This window comes from Equus przewalskii, chromosome 10, assembly GCF_037783145.1.
Source record: "Equus przewalskii isolate Varuska chromosome 10, EquPr2, whole genome shotgun sequence".
NCBI classification, from domain to species: Eukaryota; Metazoa; Chordata; class Mammalia; order Perissodactyla; family Equidae; genus Equus; species Equus przewalskii.
The window spans coordinates 22,728,962-22,747,982 of record NC_091840.1 but is presented as its reverse complement, the minus strand read 5'-3'; the positions used below and the strand labels follow the sequence as shown (position 1 = coordinate 22,747,982).

The window sequence follows — 19,021 nt, the reverse complement described above, 5'->3', positions numbered from 1 at the left end:
AGTCAGAGCCCAAGACTGTGTCTTCCTCTAAAGAAGAGGCAGGGATGTCATCCTAGCTCACCCTTCCATAGTGATCACTCTGTCAGGGACCGTCTAGGCCTGTACATTTAATGTCACTTAATCCCGATAATACCTGTAATAAGTAGGCGCTATTGTTATCCCCATTTTACAGAGGAGAAAATGGAGAGTTTCAGTGACTAGTAAGGTGGGAATCCAAGGTTTGAACCTTCCCCTGGCTCGGAGTCCAGTTCTTTCTCAGCTTCACTGCTTGCTCCTGATTTGTACTGAGTTAGGGACCCCACTGGGAAGCCCCAATGGCCAGTGGAGAGCTAGTGCTGTGTTTCCTGAGGAATGCAGAACAGGGGAGGTGTTGAGAGCCTGTGTCCACTGTCCACTGGGCCTCGGGAGAGGGTTTGGAGAAGCCACACTGCCCAGAACTGTGGATCATTTCTGGATATAGATGTGACGTGTTCCCCCTGCCCCGGGTCACAGAGCACAGCTCTGTGGAAACAACTCTGGTTGGAACTTGCACAGGTTGGCCCGGCCCTCTGTAGGAGGTTTGGAGATGGGAAGGGGTGAGAAGACTCTGGTGGCAATGGCTAACTTCTGTTGAGTGCTTACTCTCTGCTGCCAGGCGCTATTCTGCATTTCCCCCACATTGCTGTCTCCTTCAATGCTCAGACAGCCTGGGGTCAAGACAGTATCCCCACTTTCCAGATGCAGCCTCTGAGGCTTGCACAGTGAAGCAGTGGCACTGTTCGAATTGCAGACTTGCCTTGGCCAGGAAACACCAGCCGGGAGCTGCAGCCAGCTGGGGTGTTGAGCTGCAGGGAGACGGCTGGAGCTTCTGGCCTGGGGTGTAGCTGAGGGCTGGCAAGGACCCCGTCTGTGCCCCTGCCACCTAAGAACTGTGGAAATTGGGACCTGGAGGTGAGTGGGAGGTGGACAGGAGCTTGGAACTGCAGTGGGGCCGGGCACCAGTGGGAATGCATAGTATCGGAGATGGGTCCTGAGAGCCTGTGCAGGGAGCCAGGACAGCCCCCACTTCCTGCGCCCACCCCCTAGCCTGGGAAGTCACCTTTGCCTGGAGCTGGAATGACTTGGCTCTTTCTATATAGAGATGAGGGAACCTGGACTGAAGGCTTCGAAAGCTTGCTCTGGGTCACCCGGCAGGTGAATTGTAGGGCTCAGATTTGAATCCCGGCCTTTCGGGATGATTTTATTACGCGCCACTGTGACTGCCACCCCCTGCCCCATTAATTTCCCTCTCACCTGAACAGCCTTGCCAGCTACTTGTTCCATCTCCACGACCACTGACCAAGCACCTGCCATACTGTCTCCTGATGTTTATGTAAACGCTAGCCCTAGCAGGTAGCAATTGTCGCCTTTTTCATTGTGGTAGAATATACGTAGTGTAACATTTACCATTTTAACCATTTTTAAGTGTACAGTTCTGGGGCATTAAGTATGTTGTTGCCTTTATTTAATGCAACTGAAGAAACTGAGTGTCAGAATGGTTCTATTTGCCCCCGAGCGCATAGCCGACTGAGATTTGAACCCTGACCTCAGAGTCCAGTCCTCTTTCCACAATATCAGCTGCCTGCTGTTGTCTGCCCTGAGTCTGGGACCCCACCCAAGAGCTCCTATTGCCTCCACAGGTACTAGTGTTTCCTGAAGCAAGAAAGAGAAGGTCAGGGAGGGGGCGTGAGGGCCTGTGCCCACCCCTCCCCTTTGCCTCAGGAGTTTCCCACCGTGCCCAGATCTGACTTGACTACTCCTCCCCACCCCTCTTTCCAGCCTAGGACGATAAAACCTCCAATTTCCTCCCTCCCCTCTCCCTCCCACTCTCCCCAAGCCTTAGCAGCTCAGCTTCGGCAAACACACGCGTGTCAAGTCTGCAGCCATCCCAGGCGGACTGCTTCACGCCAACCATGCTGTTCCACTCCCGACACCTCTGAAGGTGCTCGGGAGGGGCTGGTGACAGCAGGCGGCGGGCTTGGCAGGGGTGCTGCTCCCAGGGCCTGGGTGGCAGCCCTGCTGTCTCCCCCCAGCTGCACAACACTCCTTGCTGCCTCTCCTCATCAGGAGGGTGGGTGCGGCGTGGCAGAGGCCAGGCCTAGCTGTTCCACTGGCAACTGCTACCTTCTGCCCTCCAGGCCCAGGGGGCCAGGGAACAAGTGTTTTGGGGACTGCTAGGGCAGTTCCAGGCCAAGATGGCTTTGTCTCTTAGACTGGCAGGCCGTCTGGCAGAGCTCAAAGGCCTTTTGAAGTCGCCTGAGTGGTTTTCAGACCACACCCAAGGAGATGCCTCAGGGGTGACCCTGGAGTTTGACGGAAGGCTGACCGGTGGGGCTCTCCTGGCCACCTTCTGTGCAGGACCCGTAACAGTCCTGTTTTTATCTGTTTTACATATTAAGGGTCCAAGTAAGGTTTTATATTTTTTAAAGTTTCTCTTAGGACTGGCCCAGTGGTGAAGTTTGCATGCTCTACTTTGACGTCCTGGGGTTCATGGGTTTGGATCCCGGGCGCAGACCTACACACTGCTCATCAAGTCACCCTGTGGTGGTGTCCCACATACAAAATGGAGGAAGACTGGCACAGATGTTAGCTCAGGGCAACCTTCCTCACCAAAAATAAATAAATAAATAAGTAAAAGACCTTGGTTAAAAAAAAAAAAACGTTTCTCTTGCTTAAAAAAGGGATTTTTAAAAATCACTGACTTTTTCCCAGACAGAGAAATGGAGGCTTAGTGAGCAGACTTGCCCAGAGTTACTCAGGATTAGCAGCTGCCCTAGGCACAGGATGCAGGTCTTTTTTTTTTTTTTTTTTGAGGAAGATTAGCCCTGAGCTAACATCTGCTGCCAATCCTCCTCTTTTTGCTGAGGAAGACTGGCCCTGAGCTAACATATGTGCCCATCTTCCTCTACTTTATATGTGGGACGCCTGCCACAGCATGGCTTGCCACGTGGTGCCATGTCCGCACCCAGGATCCGAACCGGCAAACCCCAGGCTGCCAAAGTGGAACGTGCGCACTTAACTGCTGCGCCACCAGGCCGGCCCCAGGGATGCAGGTCTTAACCCCTGACTGGTGCTCCTTCTCGACAAGCTCTCGCTTATTTGGACTCTGAGCTGCTTCGCGGACAAGGGAGATACAGATCCCCCCCGCTCTGATTCCTTGCCAGCTGCCCCAGCCCTGTTCAGTGCCCCATGCTGGGCTCCCACAGGCCCTTGCATCTGCAGCTCTCCCAGGCTCCCCGACACCTCTGCTCTCAGCCCCCATCTGTGTCTCTCGCTTCAACAGGGATGTCTGGGTGTGTGAGTGTCGGTGCTATTGCCACTCCTAATGTGTCTCATACCCAAGCTGCTGCCACTGAAGTCCTGTCCCAGGGAGGGAGGTAGAAAGCGCAGGGGAAAGCTAGGCTGACACAGGAGCAGACTGGCCCTGCAGCGAGATAAGGAAGAGGGAGCGAGAGATAGGGGGAAGGCAGATAGAGAAGAGCAGGAGAGAAAACTGGAGAAAGGGACAGAGACTGATCTGGTCGGGGTGGAGAACAAGTCTCGTAGATGGGAGAGAGATTGAGGGGAAGACCCAGAGACGGGGCGAAATAAAGATGGACATGGGATTAGGGGTGCAGAGACACTTAGAGAAAAGATAGAAAGGCGGTTTGTGGGAGAGGCAGGAAAGAGGAGAGATGGAGACAGGTCGGGTAGGAGACAAGAGGCTATTAGAGACAAGGAAATGTCGCTCGCCCCGGAGCTGCACCCCTGTCACTGTGAGGGATGCTCTGAGTCCAGCTGATGGATGCTGGGGGCTCCCTTTGCTGCCGGCCTGTCACGTCTCCTCTTCTCACTGCCCCCTTCCAGAGCTGGGCCCAGCTTGCCTTGAGTACCCTCTGGATGAATTTGTCATGGGGACCCCGAGAGTATGCTGTTGGGGGGTGGCCTTAGGCTGGTGCCTCTGCTGAGAATAGTCAGCTCCTGTCTGTTAGGGCTTGCGCAGAGGCATAGGGATGGACAAGCTGCCTTGCTCCAAACCTTCTGCTGGCCACAGACTGGGGGCTTGTTTTGGATTTAGTAGATTGAGGGGGCCACAGAAGGTAATAGACAGTAAAGTTATGGAGAGGACAGCAAATCAGGAGGGGAGACAGATGGGATCTTGCTTTCCCAGGATCAGGGACAAACATCTAGGGCTCCCCTTCCACTGGCCCCCAAACCTGCCCCCCTACATCCCCCTTCCCCGAGCTGGCATGGGAGAAGACTCAGGGAGACTCTTGATCTGGCCAGTCACAGAAGCTCAGGCCACACCACGCTGAGTCACCTCCCCCCGGCTCTAGACTGAACCCTTCCTTCCCCCGCCCAGGGGGCAGGGCCTCTTAGGGCCCCTTGCCAGCAAATTGGTGGAGCAGAGACAGGCCTGGGGGCTGCATGACAGGGAGGGAGTGCTCCGGGGCCCCTTTTGTCTCTAGGGTTCCTGAGAATTTCAGCCCCTTAGTTGCACAGGCAGTTAAGGGGGAGATAAATCCATTCACCTCTCTGAGCCTTGGCTCTCTTACCTGTGGAATAGGAGGAGCCCTCCTGCTCTGTGTGGACGTGAAACACAGCCATGGGTGTGGTGTCATGTGGGCAGGGAGCTCTGGGCTAGCCTTGAGTCGTGGCTGCTGGTTCTTACTCTCTTGAGTTCGCCCTGGTCCTCTCTGCTGGTCCTAGCATGGAGGGCCAGGAGACCCTCTGGATCATCCATTTAGTCAGCAGTCAATTATTTGGCACCTATTAGGTACCAGGCATCGTGCCAGGCACTAGGAGACAGCGGTGACCAAGTCAGGTAAAGGCCCTGCCCCTGCGGAGTTGGCAGAACAATAACTAAGATCATTTCAGAGAGTGGCTGCTTCAGTGAAGTAAAGGCCTGTAATAGAAGGTGACGCTGTGACTGGGGACAGGAGGGAGGTAGGCTCTGAGGAGAGGGCTTTTGAGTTGCCAGTTGAGAGGACCGGGAAGAGCGTTCCACGCAGCAGTGGGGAGAGCCAGGTCCAAGGGCCCGAGGCCGGCCGGGGCCGCCACACGTAGGGACCTAGAAGCAGGCCAGGGTGGCGATGGTAGTTGGGGGTGGGGCATGCCTCCTGAGGATCTGGACAGAGCCACACTCCACAGGGCCCAGACAGGGAGGGCGGCTTGGCGGAGGCGCTGTTATCCTAAGACCCTCTGGTGGGGAGCCTTAGGTGGGGAGCCTTCGGAGGATTGTAAGCGGGGAATAGGGGAATAGCGAGGTCTGATTTATGCTTAAAAGTTCTCTCTGGCTGTGTTGTGGAGAAGTGGTTGTTGCAGGATGAGAGGCGGCCTGGAGACACGCCCATTAGGAGCACATTGTAGCCATCCAGTCAGAGAAGATGGTGGATGGGCCTGAGGGGGGATGCGGGGGGTGGAGCTAGAGAGAAGGAACCAAGATGTCTTCCCTCCATAGCCACCGTCCCAGCGCAGAGCTCTCAGAGACACTGCTCTAGGAAGTCCCTCCCAGTAACCATGGCTTAGCGGGTGGGAGGGTAGGGCTGGCTGCTGGGAGGGAATGTGCCTTTGTGTTTGGAAAACAAAGAACAGAGCTTGGGGCCCTGTCCTCTTGGGGGTGGGGGCAGGCCAGAGGCTGCTGACAGGACCAGAGGCTGAGCCACAGGGCAGGACTTGGCAGGAGCAGGCTGTGCCCCTAGGCATTGGGGAGGACCCCAGAGCCCTCCAAGGGTGAACCATGGGGCCCGCTGGGCTTTGCAGGGGGGTGGTGAGGAAGGACAGAGAGGGTGCTAAACCCCTCCATCCTGGAAGTCAGGCTGCTGGAGGGTTTGGGCAGAGAGGGCCCTGGGCTGTGGGGTTGGGACAGGGAGAGTGGGCAGATGTGTTTGGGAGCAAATGGGGTCCATGGGGGCTGTGTGTGAAGGGACGAAGGAGGTTACCGGGACCCAGGACCTGACCCAGCCGCCCGCCTCCCCCCAGCCGTGCTGCTGAGGATCTGCCCGCCCCTCCTTGAGGTGGGGGCCCCCCAGGATGAACAAACCGTCTGGGGAGCTGGCCCGCGACTTAGAGCGCAGCCTGCCGGCCGTGGCCTCCCTCAGCTCGTCGCTGTCCCACAGCCAGACCCTCTCATCGCACTTGCTCCCGCCACCTCCTGAGAAGCGCAGGGCCATCTCTGATGTCCGCCGCACCTTCTCTCTCTTTGTCACCTTCGACCTGCTCTTCGTCTCCCTGCTCTGGATCATTGAGCTGAACGTGAGTGGGGCCAAGGCTGGGGGCACAAGCCATGTTGGGGGGTCACCTGGGCCTCAGTTACTCCATCTGCAGTGGGAGGGTTGCCTCTCCAATGGGGTTGATTTCTGGGTAAAATGAAGAATGGGCAGATAAGAACATCTTCCAGAGAAGGAAAATGGAGCTCAGAGGGATCGAGTCAGTTGTCTGAGGTCTCTCAGCATCTGGGTGAAGGAGGCAGGGTTTGAACCTAGATGCTGTGGCTCCAGAGTTCACTCTTGACCTCTGCGCCCTTGTGCCCCCTAGTGGACACTCTTGAGAAAGGAGCAGAGAGCCCAGCAGGCTCTGGATGAGCTATTGAAAGCTTTTGTCTTTCTGCCCTTCTGTGCTCTCTGGCTCAGTTCATTCATTCATTCACTCATTCGTCCCTTCAGAAAACATTTTTTGAGCCCCTGCTGTGTCCCAGGCACTGTGCTAAAAGCAGAGGGTACATTGGGGAGCAAACCAGTAGAAATTCCCAGTTCCCAGTGGCTCCCAGCTCTCCTTCCCCATTTTGGACAGTTTGGCCTTTCCAGATTTGTTGAGATGCTACCCAACAGCCTGGAGCTCCTCTCAGTGCAGGGTCTGCAGCCCCTCCCCCAGTGCAGTACTTGGCCAGCTGGCTGTGGGGCCTGATTTCTGGGCGCTGACAGTGCAGAGCAGGACCTGACCACAGAGGCAGGATCCCTGGGGGTAGGGCACCCCAGGCTCAGTCCTATCCCAGCTCCTCTTCTGTGTTAGCTGTGTGACATCAGCAAGGGACTCAGCCTCCCTGAGCCTCCCCTCATTTTCCTCCTGCAAAGTGGGTCAGAGTTCTGGATGGCAGGTCCCCTTCCTCCAGGTCTCAAGCTCGAGTGACAGGAAAACGATGACTTTGATGGAAGTGAGGAATTTACAGAAGAGGCTGGTTTAGGCGTGAAGAGGATGAGTCTGATTCTGGGTATGTTGAGCTGGAGGGCAAGGCAGAGCTCTGAGGGTGACTGTCCTTTGTGCCCAGAAATGAGCTGGCACCTTCAGTGAGCTGGCGCCACAGCTACAGGGGACCTTAGGGACTATCTCACCCATGAAAAAGCTGAGGCCCAGCAAGGTTCAGGCCTATGTGAATAGCCAACGTCTTAGGCATTCTTCCTTTTGAAGGTCCCATCCAACATCAAAGCAAGCACTAAAATTCACCCACCTCCTTCATTCCATAGAGATTTTCTTGCCAGAAAAGAGCTGAAAAAAATTTTTTTTTGAGGAAGATTAGCCCTGAGCTAACATCTGCTGCCAATCCTCCTCTTTTTGCTGAGGAAGACTGGCCCGAGCTCACATCCGTGTCCATCTTCCTCTACTTTATATGTGGGACGCCCACCACAGCATGGCTTGACAAGCAGTGCCATGTCTGTACACGAGATCCACACCGGTGAACCCCGGGCCGCCGAAGCAGAACGCGCGCACTTAACTGCTGCAGCACCGGGCCAGCCCCTGAAAATGTTTTAATTTTTGCTTTTGAAATTATCTGGCTGTATTGTCTGTAATACTTCGGCAGTCATCATGCAACTTTGGGAATTCTTGCAAAGTGAGAAAATCTAACCTCCAAACTTTTCAAACGTAATGAAAGTTTCAAGATGCTGGATTTAACAATCAGTAGAGTTAGCATAATGTTTCACTTGGTAGATATCTAACTAAAATTTTATTAATTTTCAACTTTGTGTTTTATTTTCGTATTTTGGAGCATATATATTTTTAGTTCTCTAACAGACTGTGTGTCGCCCAGTGGATACAAGGGCCCCAGTGGGGTTATAAGACCCGCACAAGGTCTTGCAGCCAGAGACTGGCAAAGCTGGGGCTGGAACCCGCCTCTCCTGAGTCCCGGTGCAGTCAGCGCAGGCGGGCACCCAGGCAGAGGGAGAGTTCTCTATAAAGAGGACAGAGGACAGAGCCCCGGGGGACAGCGACTGTTAGGCATGGGAGGGGCTGTGGAGCCCAGGAGGGACGAGTCTGAGGAGTAGGAGGAGGGCCGGGCTGGGCTGGGCTGGGGTGTCAGACAGACTCCCCGGGGCTCAGGGTGGCCTTGAGAAAGAGGCGTGCTGTGGGGATGCGCAGGGGGTTGAGTGTCAAGGAGGGAAGGGCCTGTCTAGACTGCTGGTTCCTGCTCTGAGCATCAGAATAACCAGGGAGTTCTATATAGATTCCAGATGCTCAGCTCAGCCTGAGAGTCAGACTCTGGCCTGAACATCTGTATCTTCCCCACCCCCCCCACCCCAAATTTGGATCGTCTGCCAGAGATCGGAAGCCCCAGTCTAGATGGTTGTGAAGGGTCTTCCCCCTCAGGACTCCTGGTATCCATTCCCCAGAGTCCCCTTGTGTCTTCTCTTCTCCAGGGGGCTGCTGCCCCACCTGCAGAAGCCTAGGCCTGCCACCCCATTCCTCCTGAGGAGTCAGGCTGGAGTCTGGCTCTCAGCGTCCATCCAGACCCCTCAGTCCCCAGCCAAGGTCTCAGGGGTCCCATTGAAAGTGTCTGGATGGCTGGGGCAGGGACCAGGGCGAGGACAAGTCTGTTCACTCTCCATCCATGCCATCCTCTCCAACAGCGTGATAGATTTTGCCCATTAAGCACAAACCTAATCAATTGATTTGCCACCTGGGGCTCTGTCTGACACCACTGCCCACCCCCTGCCCCCATCACCCCAGATGGATGGTTGCCTGGGAAGATGGAGCACCACAGTGGTGGGAGGGAGATGAAATTCTGTCAGAGGCAGGCTGCCAGTACCCTGCCTGCCAGCCCTACCTACCTGCTTAGGACCCATCACCTCCCCTGCACAGCCCCGAGCCTACCCCTTCCTGTGCAGTGTGCCCACGAGCATTGGGCTTGAGCCCAGCCCTGCCTGTCTCGGGTATTAGTGCTGGGGTCTCAGGCCTCTGGCTGAGCTCCCTGGGTGCTTTGGGGGCCTCCTTGGGTGGTGGCTTAGCATTTACAGCCTCTCCTCCAGGTTCCACTTCCCCCCGCCCTCTTCCTATTCTAAGAGGTGAGGGGCAGCCCCGGGGACCCGGTCCTGTGTGTAGAACTGTTCATATCTCCCTCTTCCAGACCAAGACAGGTATCCAGAAAAACCTGGAGCAGGAGATCATCCACTACAACTTTAAAACTTCCTTCTTCGACATCTTTGTGAGTGGCCTTAGGGGATCCTGGGGTCCCTAGGGGCAGAGAAGGGGCAGGGATATGACTCTGGCTGGATTCTCTTCTTTCTGCTTCTTTCACATCCTAATCTGATCAGGGAGACTTGGTTCCCATACTCAGGAAGCCCTCAGCCTTCAGAAAGTTTCCTAAATGAGGCCCCACCTTCAGAGAGCCCCAAGTGGGAGGGGAAGACAAGACCCCTGTCCAAGAAGGTCACATCCAAATCGTCCCCAAAGAAACACTGACTTAGCTGTTCTCTCCCAAGGCGTGCACACCATGTGGAGAGAACCTGGGGGGGCAGGACTGGAGGGGGAGGGTGGGGCATTGACTTGCCTGTGATGGCGCCCTGCCCGGCCCCCGGCCCCTCCAGGTGCTGGCCTTCTTCCGCTTCTCGGGACTGCTGCTGGGCTACGCTGTGCTGCGGCTCCGGCACTGGTGGGTGATTGCGGTAAGATGCCACTTTCCTGGCAGCTCTCGGGCCCTGGCAGGGCTGGTGCAAGGGATGGGCTGGAGGAGGACTCCCTCTCCAGCCTCAGTTTTCCCTCTCTCCGTCCTTCCCTTCCTTGGGCAGGTTACCACGCTGGTGTCTAGTGCATTCCTCATTGTCAAGGTCATCCTCTCTGAGGTCAGTAGCTCAGGGTCTGGCTAGTCTGGTGGGTCTCTGGCCTGAGGGATGGGATTCTCCTAAGGGACCATTTTTCTGATTTTGGGTGCCTGTCCCTGTTGTCACAGTTGGGGTGAGGGGGAATCCTGTCCTTTGATATTTCTAAGGAATCATCTTCACTGGCTTCCCCCACTTGCCCCACTAAAACCCCAAGAACAGAAAGTTCTTCCTCCAGCCTAACCTCAGTTTATCCTGCTGCAGAATGCATTAATCCATCTCAGAGGCATGTGCCACAGAGGGTCCCCCAAGCATCTGGTACCAGGAGTGGGATATATGCCAGAATTGGTAGCCCCAGGAAGGGGCTCTGGGTTTGGGGTCACCCCTGCCATGGAGCTCAGCCCCCTCCCTCCACAGCTGCTCAGCAAAGGGGCATTTGGCTACCTGCTCCCCATCGTCTCCTTTGTCCTTGCCTGGTTGGAAACCTGGTTCCTTGACTTCAAAGTCCTACCCCAGGAGGCTGAGGAGGAGCGATGTGAGTGCTGGGGGTAAGGGGGTGCAGTGGGGGTCATCCTAGCCTCAAGAGAGGAGAGTTTCAGGCATGAGAGCCAGTTCTGAGCTATCTTGCCAACTCTGAGCAGCCTCCGAGAGCCTCAGGGTGAGCTGGGGGGCAGGGGAGGCAGGCTGCTAAGGCGTGTAAGGTGTGCCTGTTCTCGGTCTGGGACAATGGCTACCCATGTCTGCTCCCTCAGGGTATCTTGCTGCCCAGGCTGCTGTCGCTCGCGGACCCCTCCTCTTCTCCGGCGCTCTGTCTGAGGGCCAGTTCTATTCACCCCCAGAATCCTTTGCAGGTGAGGGCAGTGGGTGGGGGAACTGCCTTCAGGGAGGGTTTTATGAGGAGCGGAGAAGGCTGGGTCTGTTCTTTCTCTTCCTTCTATCAGCTCCCTGGGGAAATACAGCAACCCTCTCCCACACACACTTCTATCCCCCCACATCCTTGCACTTGTACCCGAACCCCACTACCTCCCCACTTTCTCCCCACCCTTCCCATTGTCATCTGTACTCGCTCTCTGCAGGGTCTGACAATGAATCAGAAGATGAAGTCGTCGGGAAGAAAAGCTTCTCTGCCCAGGTATTTGGCTGCCACCCCCATCCTACCTCTGGAGGACATCCCAGAAAAGGGCCAGCACTGGCTCAGCCAGGGTGGACAGGGGCTTCCCGGCAGAAGGTAGACCTCAGCAGCCTGAATGCCTGTCAGTCTCTGAGTGTCTGCCCCACCGTCGGTCAGGCCCACTGTTCTCCTTCATGCCTGGGGCCCAGTGGGGAGCAGCCATAGCCACAGTCCCTGGCCCCAGGAACCCCACAGGGCCCAGGAGACCACCCCACACCCCACATCTGGCTGGGTCAGCCTTCTGTAAGAGGTGTGTGGAGTGTCTAGAGAAAGAACCGGCCACGAACAAGGTGGGGTGCAGGCACCAGGCTGATCCCTTCCTGCCTCCCATCCCTGGCCAGGAACGGGAATACATTCGTCAGGGGAAGGAGGCCACAGCAGTGGTGGACCAGATCTTGGCCCAGGAGGAAAACTGGAAGTTCGAGAAGAATAATGTAAGAAACCTCTCTCCCACCTGACCCGCCCATGTGTGTTGGGAGCTTTCCCTCCCTTTTCTGAGGCCTGAGAACTAAGCCCAAGGATTGCATGAGTTGGAACCCTATTCCTGCCCCAAGAGAGGGGGCTGGGCCCTGGGGTTGAGTTGGGTTGGATATTCCCACTGCCCCTCCCCCTGCTACTCCCCCACCCATCCTCTCCTCCCTGCTGCTCTGCTCCCTTGGCTCCTGCTTTGAAGGGGAAGCCAGGCTTCTGCCCTGTGTCCGGTGTTTTGTTTCATGATCAAAACAACATTATCTAAAAAGATGGCAGAGAGCTTGGAGAATAGAGGGGAAACATCCCCAGCCCTTTCTCTGGCCAGCGCCCCTGGCAGCCCTTGTCAGCCTGGAGACACGGTTCTTCGTGGCTGCAGCCACAGCTGTGCTCCTGTCTTTTAACTTGATAGCACAAGGCTTCCTCTCCTTGTTGCCGGACATTTGTCAAAACCACTGTTTTTTAACAGCTGCTCAAATATCCTCAAACTCCTAGAGTTTTCTACCCTGAGCTCTTAAAAACCTGCCCTGCCTGTCACCATTCCTGTACCCCCAGCCCACTGCCGCATGCCCTCCCCCTGCCCTCCGCCCACCTCCCTGCTACCCTTCTGCCCCTGCCACAGGAATATGGGGACACTGTGTACACCATTGAGATTCCCTTTCATGGCAAGACGTTCATCCTGAAGGTGAGTGAGGGAAGCAGGTGTCCTGGAGTTTCCTGGAGCCTCCTGCCCTGTCTGGGACTCCAGGAAGTGGCCGAGGAGCCCTCTGGCAGGTTTCTCCCCATTGAGAGGGAAGGGCTGGTGCACCCGAGCACATCTGGCACCACCCAGCCCTCCACCTGCCCTCCCCAGACCTTCCTGCCCTGCCCCGCGGAGCTGGTATACCAGGAAGTGATCCTGCAGCCCGAGAGGATGGTACTGTGGAACAAGACGGTGACCGCCTGCCAGGTGAGCTGAGCCAGGGGGCCTTGCCGGACCACCTCTCTGGGTAGAAGCAGAGTGACATGGCTGCTCAGGGCAATCATACCCCAGCATGACCAGTTTCCCCAGGGGACCTGGGTCATGTCGTCAAGTGCTCTGTGCCTCAGCTTCCCCATCTGTAAAATGGGGATCATGATAATAGTGCCTCCTGAGAGGGTGGGCAAGATGGAAAGAGGGTACTCATAGAGTGCCAGGCCCAGGGCCCGTGAATGGGCATGGCTCTTAGTAAAGGCCCCTGAGCAGACAGCAGGCTGGCCTGGGGGTCTCCTAAGGTGCTGGGACCCGTCCCTGGGGTTTCCTGGGCTGAGCTATACCTTGTCTCCCTGGCGGCCCTGCAGATCTTGCAGCGAGTAGAAGACAACACCCTTATCTCCTATGATGTGTCTGCAGGGGCTGCGGGCGGTGTGGTCTCCCCTAGGTGAGTAACCACCACGCCCCCTCCTTTCAGGCAGGCCTTCTACCCTTGGATCTCAGGCTTGGTGCCCCCCTGACCTAACCCTCCCTCCCCCAGGGACTTTGTGAATGTCCGACGCATTGAGCGACGCAGAGACCGATACCTGTCATCAGGCATTGCCACCAGCCACTGTGCCAAGCCCCCAACACACAAATATGTCAGGTGAGCCTCGCCTTGGCCAGGGTCGTCCCTGCGGGCCCCTCCCCTGGTGGCTGTGAGGACAGGGCAAGGTACAGTATGTCCATCTGGGCACTTTCTCCTGCCGAGGCTGCTTTCCTGTCCCAGCCCCTAATCCTGCTAATCGCTGCTCCATCTGCGGGAGACTGGGGGATGGTGGCTGGAGCCACGCCACCCGAGCCAGAAAGCAGCACTAGGGGTAGACTGTGGGTAGGGACAAGCCCAAGAAGAGGGCTGGGAGCCATGAGGTCATGCTAGTCTGGGTGCCCTGAGCAGGAGGCTCTGCATTCTGGAGCTTCACCTTCCTGCCTGAGGAGCATCGGGGCCCCTCTCATCCCCCTTCCCTGTCCCCACTGCCCTGCCTTTCTCCTGGAGAGCTCAGAAGTCCCGCCGAAGGAAGAGGGGTTAGTTTTCCTGCTGTCTGTGCTGGGGCATCCTCCAGTTCTGCTGTCTAATCTCAGACTCCAGTGCTGCAGGCGGCCTCGCCCCGGATATTCTGCTCTTCCCTATCCTTCCTGGGCTTCCACAGAGAGCACTGTTCTTTGAGTATGAGACTGATCTCTGCCCTCTGCCCCACCCCAAATTTACTGGGTGACGGGCAAGCTTGTTTCCTCTCTGAGTGCCAACCTTCTTATCTATGGAGTGGGCTTAGGAGTGCTCAGTGGATAGGCCGGCCCGGTGGCGCAGCGGTTAAGTTCGCACGTTCTGCTTCTTGGCGGCCCGGGGTTCACTGGTTTGGATCTCAGGTGTGGACATGGCACTGCTTGGCAAGCCATGCTGTGGTAGGCATCCCACATATAAAGTAGAGGAAGATGGGCACGGATGTTCGCTCAGGGCCAGTCTTCCTCAGCAAAAAGAGGAGGATTGGCAGTAGTTAGCTCAGGGCTGATCTTCCTCAAAAAAGAAAAAAGAGTGCTCATTAGAGCTGGGTGTGGATTAAATGGCAATGGGATGTGAACCATACAGCCCAGCCCCAGACCGCCTCCTGAGGAGGCACCCCCTCCTGGAGCCCAATGGCACTGCACTACTCCCTGAGTTGGGCAGGGATAAGTGTCTGCTCAGCCCACCCCCTGACAACCAGAGCTGACCTGGAATCCCTGGACAGAGTGGATGAAAGCTGAGAAGGTGGTGAGCTCCCTGCCACTGGGGGTGTGCAAACATCGGCAGGCCCTTATAGGAGGATTTGAGCATCACATAGTGGGTGAGGGTGGAGGGCTGTGGCCTCTGGGTCACCTGTTCTGGGCCCTGCCAGGCAAGGTAGCAATTGCTAGATCAGCAGCTCCCCTCCTTCTTCCACCCCAGGCCATGAGCCAAGAATAGGGTGTGTGGGGGGCGTCAGGGGCCTTGCCTGACTCCAAGGTCCCCGCCCCACTGGCACCTCTCTCCTTAGGGGAGAGAATGGTCCTGGGGGCTTCATCGTGCTCAAGCCGGCCAGTAACCCTCGAGTCTGCACCTTCATCTGGATCCTTAATACAGATCTCAAGGTGGGGCTGCTGGGGCTGTGAGGCAAGCTCGGTGGAGTGGAGGGGGCTCTGCTGTGTGACCTTGGGGGCTCCCTGCCCTGCTCAGGGCCTCCCCTACTCTCCGCCTCCTTCCTTACTCTGAAATTTGGGGCGGAGTCCAGATGGTCTTCTGGCCCTGGGTTGCTGGAGGGCCTGTGCCTCCCCTTTTTTACCTCTGACTCCTGAGGCCCTAGGAGGATGGCTGGCTGCCAACCCAGCCCCTCCCCGGTCTGTGTGCGTGGCTAGTGCCAAGACCGGGCACAGCATGTTCCCCCTGCCAGGAGTGAGAGGGAGAGGGTGTCCGAGGCTGCAGTCCAGAGCTGCACCTACATTTTGGTTAGAGGCCCCCTGCTGGTGCCAGTTGTTGAGGGGAGCACCTGCTGAGGGCGAGCCTTCCTGGAACCTCTTCCTGCCTTCCCCCAGGGTCGCCTGCCCCGGTACCTCATCCACCAGAGCCTGGCAGCCACCATGTTTGAATTTGCCTTTCACCTGCGGCAGCGCATCGGAGAGCTGGGGGCCCGGGCATAACCATGCCCCCTTGTCACCCTGCAGGCCAGGGTCCTGTCGCCACAGCCCCCAGAGCCAGAGAGGGGGGCCAGTGGGCTTCCCACTGCCCAAAGAGGACCTGCCCTCAAGCAGTGGGAGGAAGAACTTCCTCCCATGGCGGCATCTTGGCCCCAAGCTACCGCCCTTTACCGTGCTCCACGGTGCCTGTGAGCCCTGGCCGTGAACAGGTTGTGGGGTCAGGCATCTGGACTCTGGGACTCTGGGGCTCTGGGGCTCTGCCGCTGAGGCAAGGGGCGTCTGTCCTGCTGATGTTTACATGGGGTCCCTGCCTCCTGGAGGAGGAGATCCGCTGTCCCCTCAGTAGCCAGGGGCAGGGTCTGGAATGGGAGCCTCGGGCTTGGTGGGGCAGGGCCAGGGCCCTGGGCAGGACGGAGGTCAGGGCAGCCTGTCACCAGTGTTAAGGTGCAGGAGCCCTTTCATCTGCCTGCTCTCTCATCACGGTTTTTTAGGATTATTTAAAGGGTCTGGGACCTTTTTCCCCATGCACTTGTTGGGGGGGCAGGTGGGGATGGTGGGTGCTGGCAGTAAACCTCTGCCTCTCCCAGGTTCTCTCCCTCCCCTCAGGGCCTCCTTGGGGATCTTTGTAATTTGAGCCAATTAAAAAAAAAAAGCAACCCCTGCAGCCTGGCCTCTTCAGGGAGAGGAGGGCAGCACCATGGAGCTGAGGAAGGAGTGAGCCGCCATTGCAGCCAGACACCTCACGTGCCCTCTCACACCCTCCCCGGAGCCCACAGGAGGCTGGAACCAGTGAGGACTGAGTTCCTGGAAGCCTCCCCCTTCCCTGAACGGTTCAACTGGCCAGATGAACAGTCAGAGGAAAATGCCCTGCCACCCTGCCAGGCCTCCTGTGAGGGAAGGTCAGGTTAAGGTCTCCATGATTTGGGGGGAGGCAGGAGAGACTCAACAGCACCCACAGCAGACCTTGACTGTTCCTGGAGTCCCAAGTCCGGATGGCCTGGAGGTGGGGCCTGGGCTTCCAGGTCACTGAGGCACCTCTGGGATCTCGGTCTCTCGGGGTCCACTCACTGCCCCCTCTGTCCCATCACAATCCCCAGGGGCAGCAGGGAGTCCGATCCCAGACAAGGGCAAGGGGAGTGGCAGGCTGTCGGGATACTTGTCCTGCCCTCCCTGCGGAGCTTCCAAAGGAGCCAACTTGCTTAGAGCCAGAGGGTCCCATCTTGGTCCTGGCTGGGTGTGTGACCCTGGGCAAGGCTACCTCTCAGCCTCCATTGCCTACTTGGTACAGATGAGACTCATTCTGTCATAGGGCTGTTGTAAGATGAAAAGAAAGCAAGAGTCGGGCATAGTGCCTCAGTAATCAAGCGTATGCAGTTCCACTCCCAGCTGGAGCTCTACTGTCCCCACAAGGTCCTCATCTCAGCTCCTGTTACCGCCTCTTCTGATGTCTTCCCGGCAATGCCCTCATTCCTCCTCCCCCTGTGCCACCATCCTGTGTGCCAGCTTCTTGAACCATGAATTGCTACTCATGGCTGCTGGGTTGTCACAGTAGCCATCCTGCCCCCCGTGAATGAGAGCTGGCCCCTCCTAGGTGGCACATTGCAGCTGGCAGGTCCCAGACCATGGTGACCAGAAAGTGGGGAAAATGAGGTCCAGAAAAGAGCAGGGACTGACCCATGGTCACAGCCTATGTATGGCTGACTTGGGGCTAGAGCCAAATCTTGTATCTCTGCCATTCATCAGAGCCCCTGGATCCCCACCTCACCCCATTTGACCCCACTTGGGGGGTCGGGGTAGAGCTGGGGGCCACCTCCCACACCTGCTTCCTCCACCCTCACTGGCTCTACCTGGGGACCACATCTCTGACCACCAGCCTTGGAAAGGAGAATACCGGGCAGAAGTTTGTGCCCAGGGTCCCAGGTGTGGAATTAATTTCCAGAATCTTTGCCGGTGTGGTGGTGGTCAGGGACCAAGCCTTTGGGGACAGACACCTGAGGACATGGTGGTACTGTCCCTGTCGAGGGACATGGCCGTAAGATGTGCCCTTGAGCCCAGGGAGAGGAGAGCAGTGGGGGCCTGGGTTCCCACTGTTTCCTGCTCTGTTTACGGACAAGCGACTGTCCTCTCTGGGCGAGGGGGAAGGGGTGGGGCAGAGGGCAAGTGCCAAGGTGGCACGAGGCTGGGCATGTGCCTGGTCTCAGACAGTGTCTAAGCAGTGTCACACACCTGGAGGTGTCAATCTGAGGACCCTGCCCCCACTGGAGCATCTTGATCTCTTCAGAAGCTGACCTCTGACCTGGGGGTAGCCAGAGTCCAGGTACCCCAACCCCCACCCTGAGCCCAGAGTCCTCCATCAGTGAGTCTTGGCTCTGCTTATAGCATATGACGCCAGAGGGGCTGAAAATAGCCCCTGGAAGAGGGGGAGGAGGGGGCTATTTAAAGGGCCTGGGAGGAGCAGAGCCAAGAAGGAGTGAGCAGTGACCATGGCCACCTCAGAGCTGAGCTGCCAGGTGTCCGAGGAGAACCGCGAGTGCAGAGAGGCCTTCTGGGCTGAATGGAAGGATCTGACACTGTCCACACGGCCTGAAGAGGGGTGAGTGCTGGCCAGCTGGGGGTCCCTCCTCTCCTTCCCTAGAGCACCCTTCCTGGGCCTTATGAGGCCAGAGCACCAAGACCTGGAGAAGTTTCTGGGGGTGGGAGCAAGGAGAGTGCCCACTGGGGAGTGGAGTCACCCCTCTTGCACCCTAGGTCCTGGCAGCCTCAGGGAGCCCCCTGCCCAGCCCCAGCCCCAGCCGGTGACTGGAGGGCTACAGCTCTCAGGAGCTCAGTGTCCCCCTCCCCTCTCCTTCCCAGTTGCTCCTTGCATGAGGAGGATGCCCAGCGGCGTGAGACCTACCACCGGCAGGGGCAGTGCCAGGCATTGGTACAACGTTCCCCCTGGTTGGTGATGCGTATGGGCATCCTCGGCCGTGGGCTGCAGGAGTACCAGCTGCCCTACCAGCGGGTGCTGCCACTACCTATCTTCACCCCCACCAAGGTGGGCGCCAAGGAGGAGCACGAGGATACTCCCATCCAGCTGCAGGATCTGCTGGCAATGGAGGCAGCCCTGGGTGGCCAGTGTGTGGACCGCCAGGATGTGGCCGAGATCACCAAGCAGCTGCCCCCTGTAGTGCCTGTCAGCAAGCCCGGCGCCCTTCATCGCTCCCTGTCACGCTCCATGTCCCAGGAAGCACAGAGAGGCTGAAGGGGACCGTGACTCGGGCTCCATCATGCCCGCCCTGGGCTGGGCCCTTCCTGGCTAGGACCACAGAAGAGAGCTGCTGGCCATGGATGCTTTGTAGTTTGCCCAGTGTTGGGGGCTAGGGGAGGAGGAAGCCAGAGGCCAGAATGCCTGGGTTCCCTGAGTTCCCAAAGGGAGGGGAGCAAAGATGGGGGGCACTAGGGGTACAGAGCTGGGGGCCAGCACAGCCGAGTAGCCCCAGCTCCAGAAGAAGGGACAAAAGACGCTAGTGAGGGCAAGAGGTCCCTTCTTCAGAGGAGTGACCCTGGTCCAGTGTTCAGCTTCAGAGAAGAACAAAGACAAATGTAAGGGGATCTGGAATGGTCTGGGAAGGAGGCTTGGAGAAGACTGGAGGAAGGGGGACGTGAAGAGGGCAGAGGCGGGATGGAGCCCCCAGCACCCTCTGTTAGCGCTGCAATAAATGCTCAATCCTG

General features: G+C 57.5%; 2 protein-coding genes across 5 annotated transcripts in view; both read left to right on the top strand.

The window, feature by feature from the left end:
• The window catches only part of STARD3 (StAR related lipid transfer domain containing 3), a 22,550-nt gene extending 6,587 nt beyond the window's left edge, over window positions 1-15,963 (top strand). Inside the window, exons 1-15 of one of the 4 annotated variants that reach the window (XM_070562093.1) lie at window positions 4,654-4,822; window positions 5,980-6,252; window positions 9,338-9,415; window positions 9,798-9,875; window positions 9,999-10,052; window positions 10,446-10,563; window positions 10,781-10,879; window positions 11,105-11,160; window positions 11,541-11,633; window positions 12,290-12,352; window positions 12,521-12,616; window positions 12,988-13,067; window positions 13,161-13,265; window positions 14,671-14,764; window positions 15,206-15,963. In XM_070562093.1, the coding sequence (XP_070418194.1) occupies window positions 6,031-6,252; window positions 9,338-9,415; window positions 9,798-9,875; window positions 9,999-10,052; window positions 10,446-10,563; window positions 10,781-10,879; window positions 11,105-11,160; window positions 11,541-11,633; window positions 12,290-12,352; window positions 12,521-12,616; window positions 12,988-13,067; window positions 13,161-13,265; window positions 14,671-14,764; window positions 15,206-15,310 (1,341 nt within the window). In that variant the 5' untranslated portion in view covers window positions 4,654-4,822; window positions 5,980-6,030 and the 3' untranslated portion in view covers window positions 15,311-15,963. Of the gene's footprint in view, window positions 1-4,653; window positions 4,823-5,605; window positions 5,731-5,979; window positions 6,253-9,337; window positions 9,416-9,797; window positions 9,876-9,998; window positions 10,053-10,445; window positions 10,564-10,780; window positions 10,880-11,104; window positions 11,161-11,540; window positions 11,634-12,289; window positions 12,353-12,520; window positions 12,617-12,987; window positions 13,068-13,160; window positions 13,266-14,670; window positions 14,765-15,205 lie in introns of those variants that run through there. The other 3 variants (XM_070562092.1, XM_070562090.1, XM_070562091.1) reach the window with 3 other exon arrangements.
• Window positions 15,206-19,021, top strand: TCAP (titin-cap). The gene is made up of 2 exons (XM_008518884.2): window positions 15,206-17,900; window positions 18,161-19,021. The coding sequence occupies exons 1-2, from the start codon at window positions 17,791-17,793 to the stop codon at window positions 18,549-18,551; spliced, it is 501 nt and encodes a 166-aa protein (XP_008517106.1). The 5' UTR covers window positions 15,206-17,790; the 3' UTR covers window positions 18,552-19,021.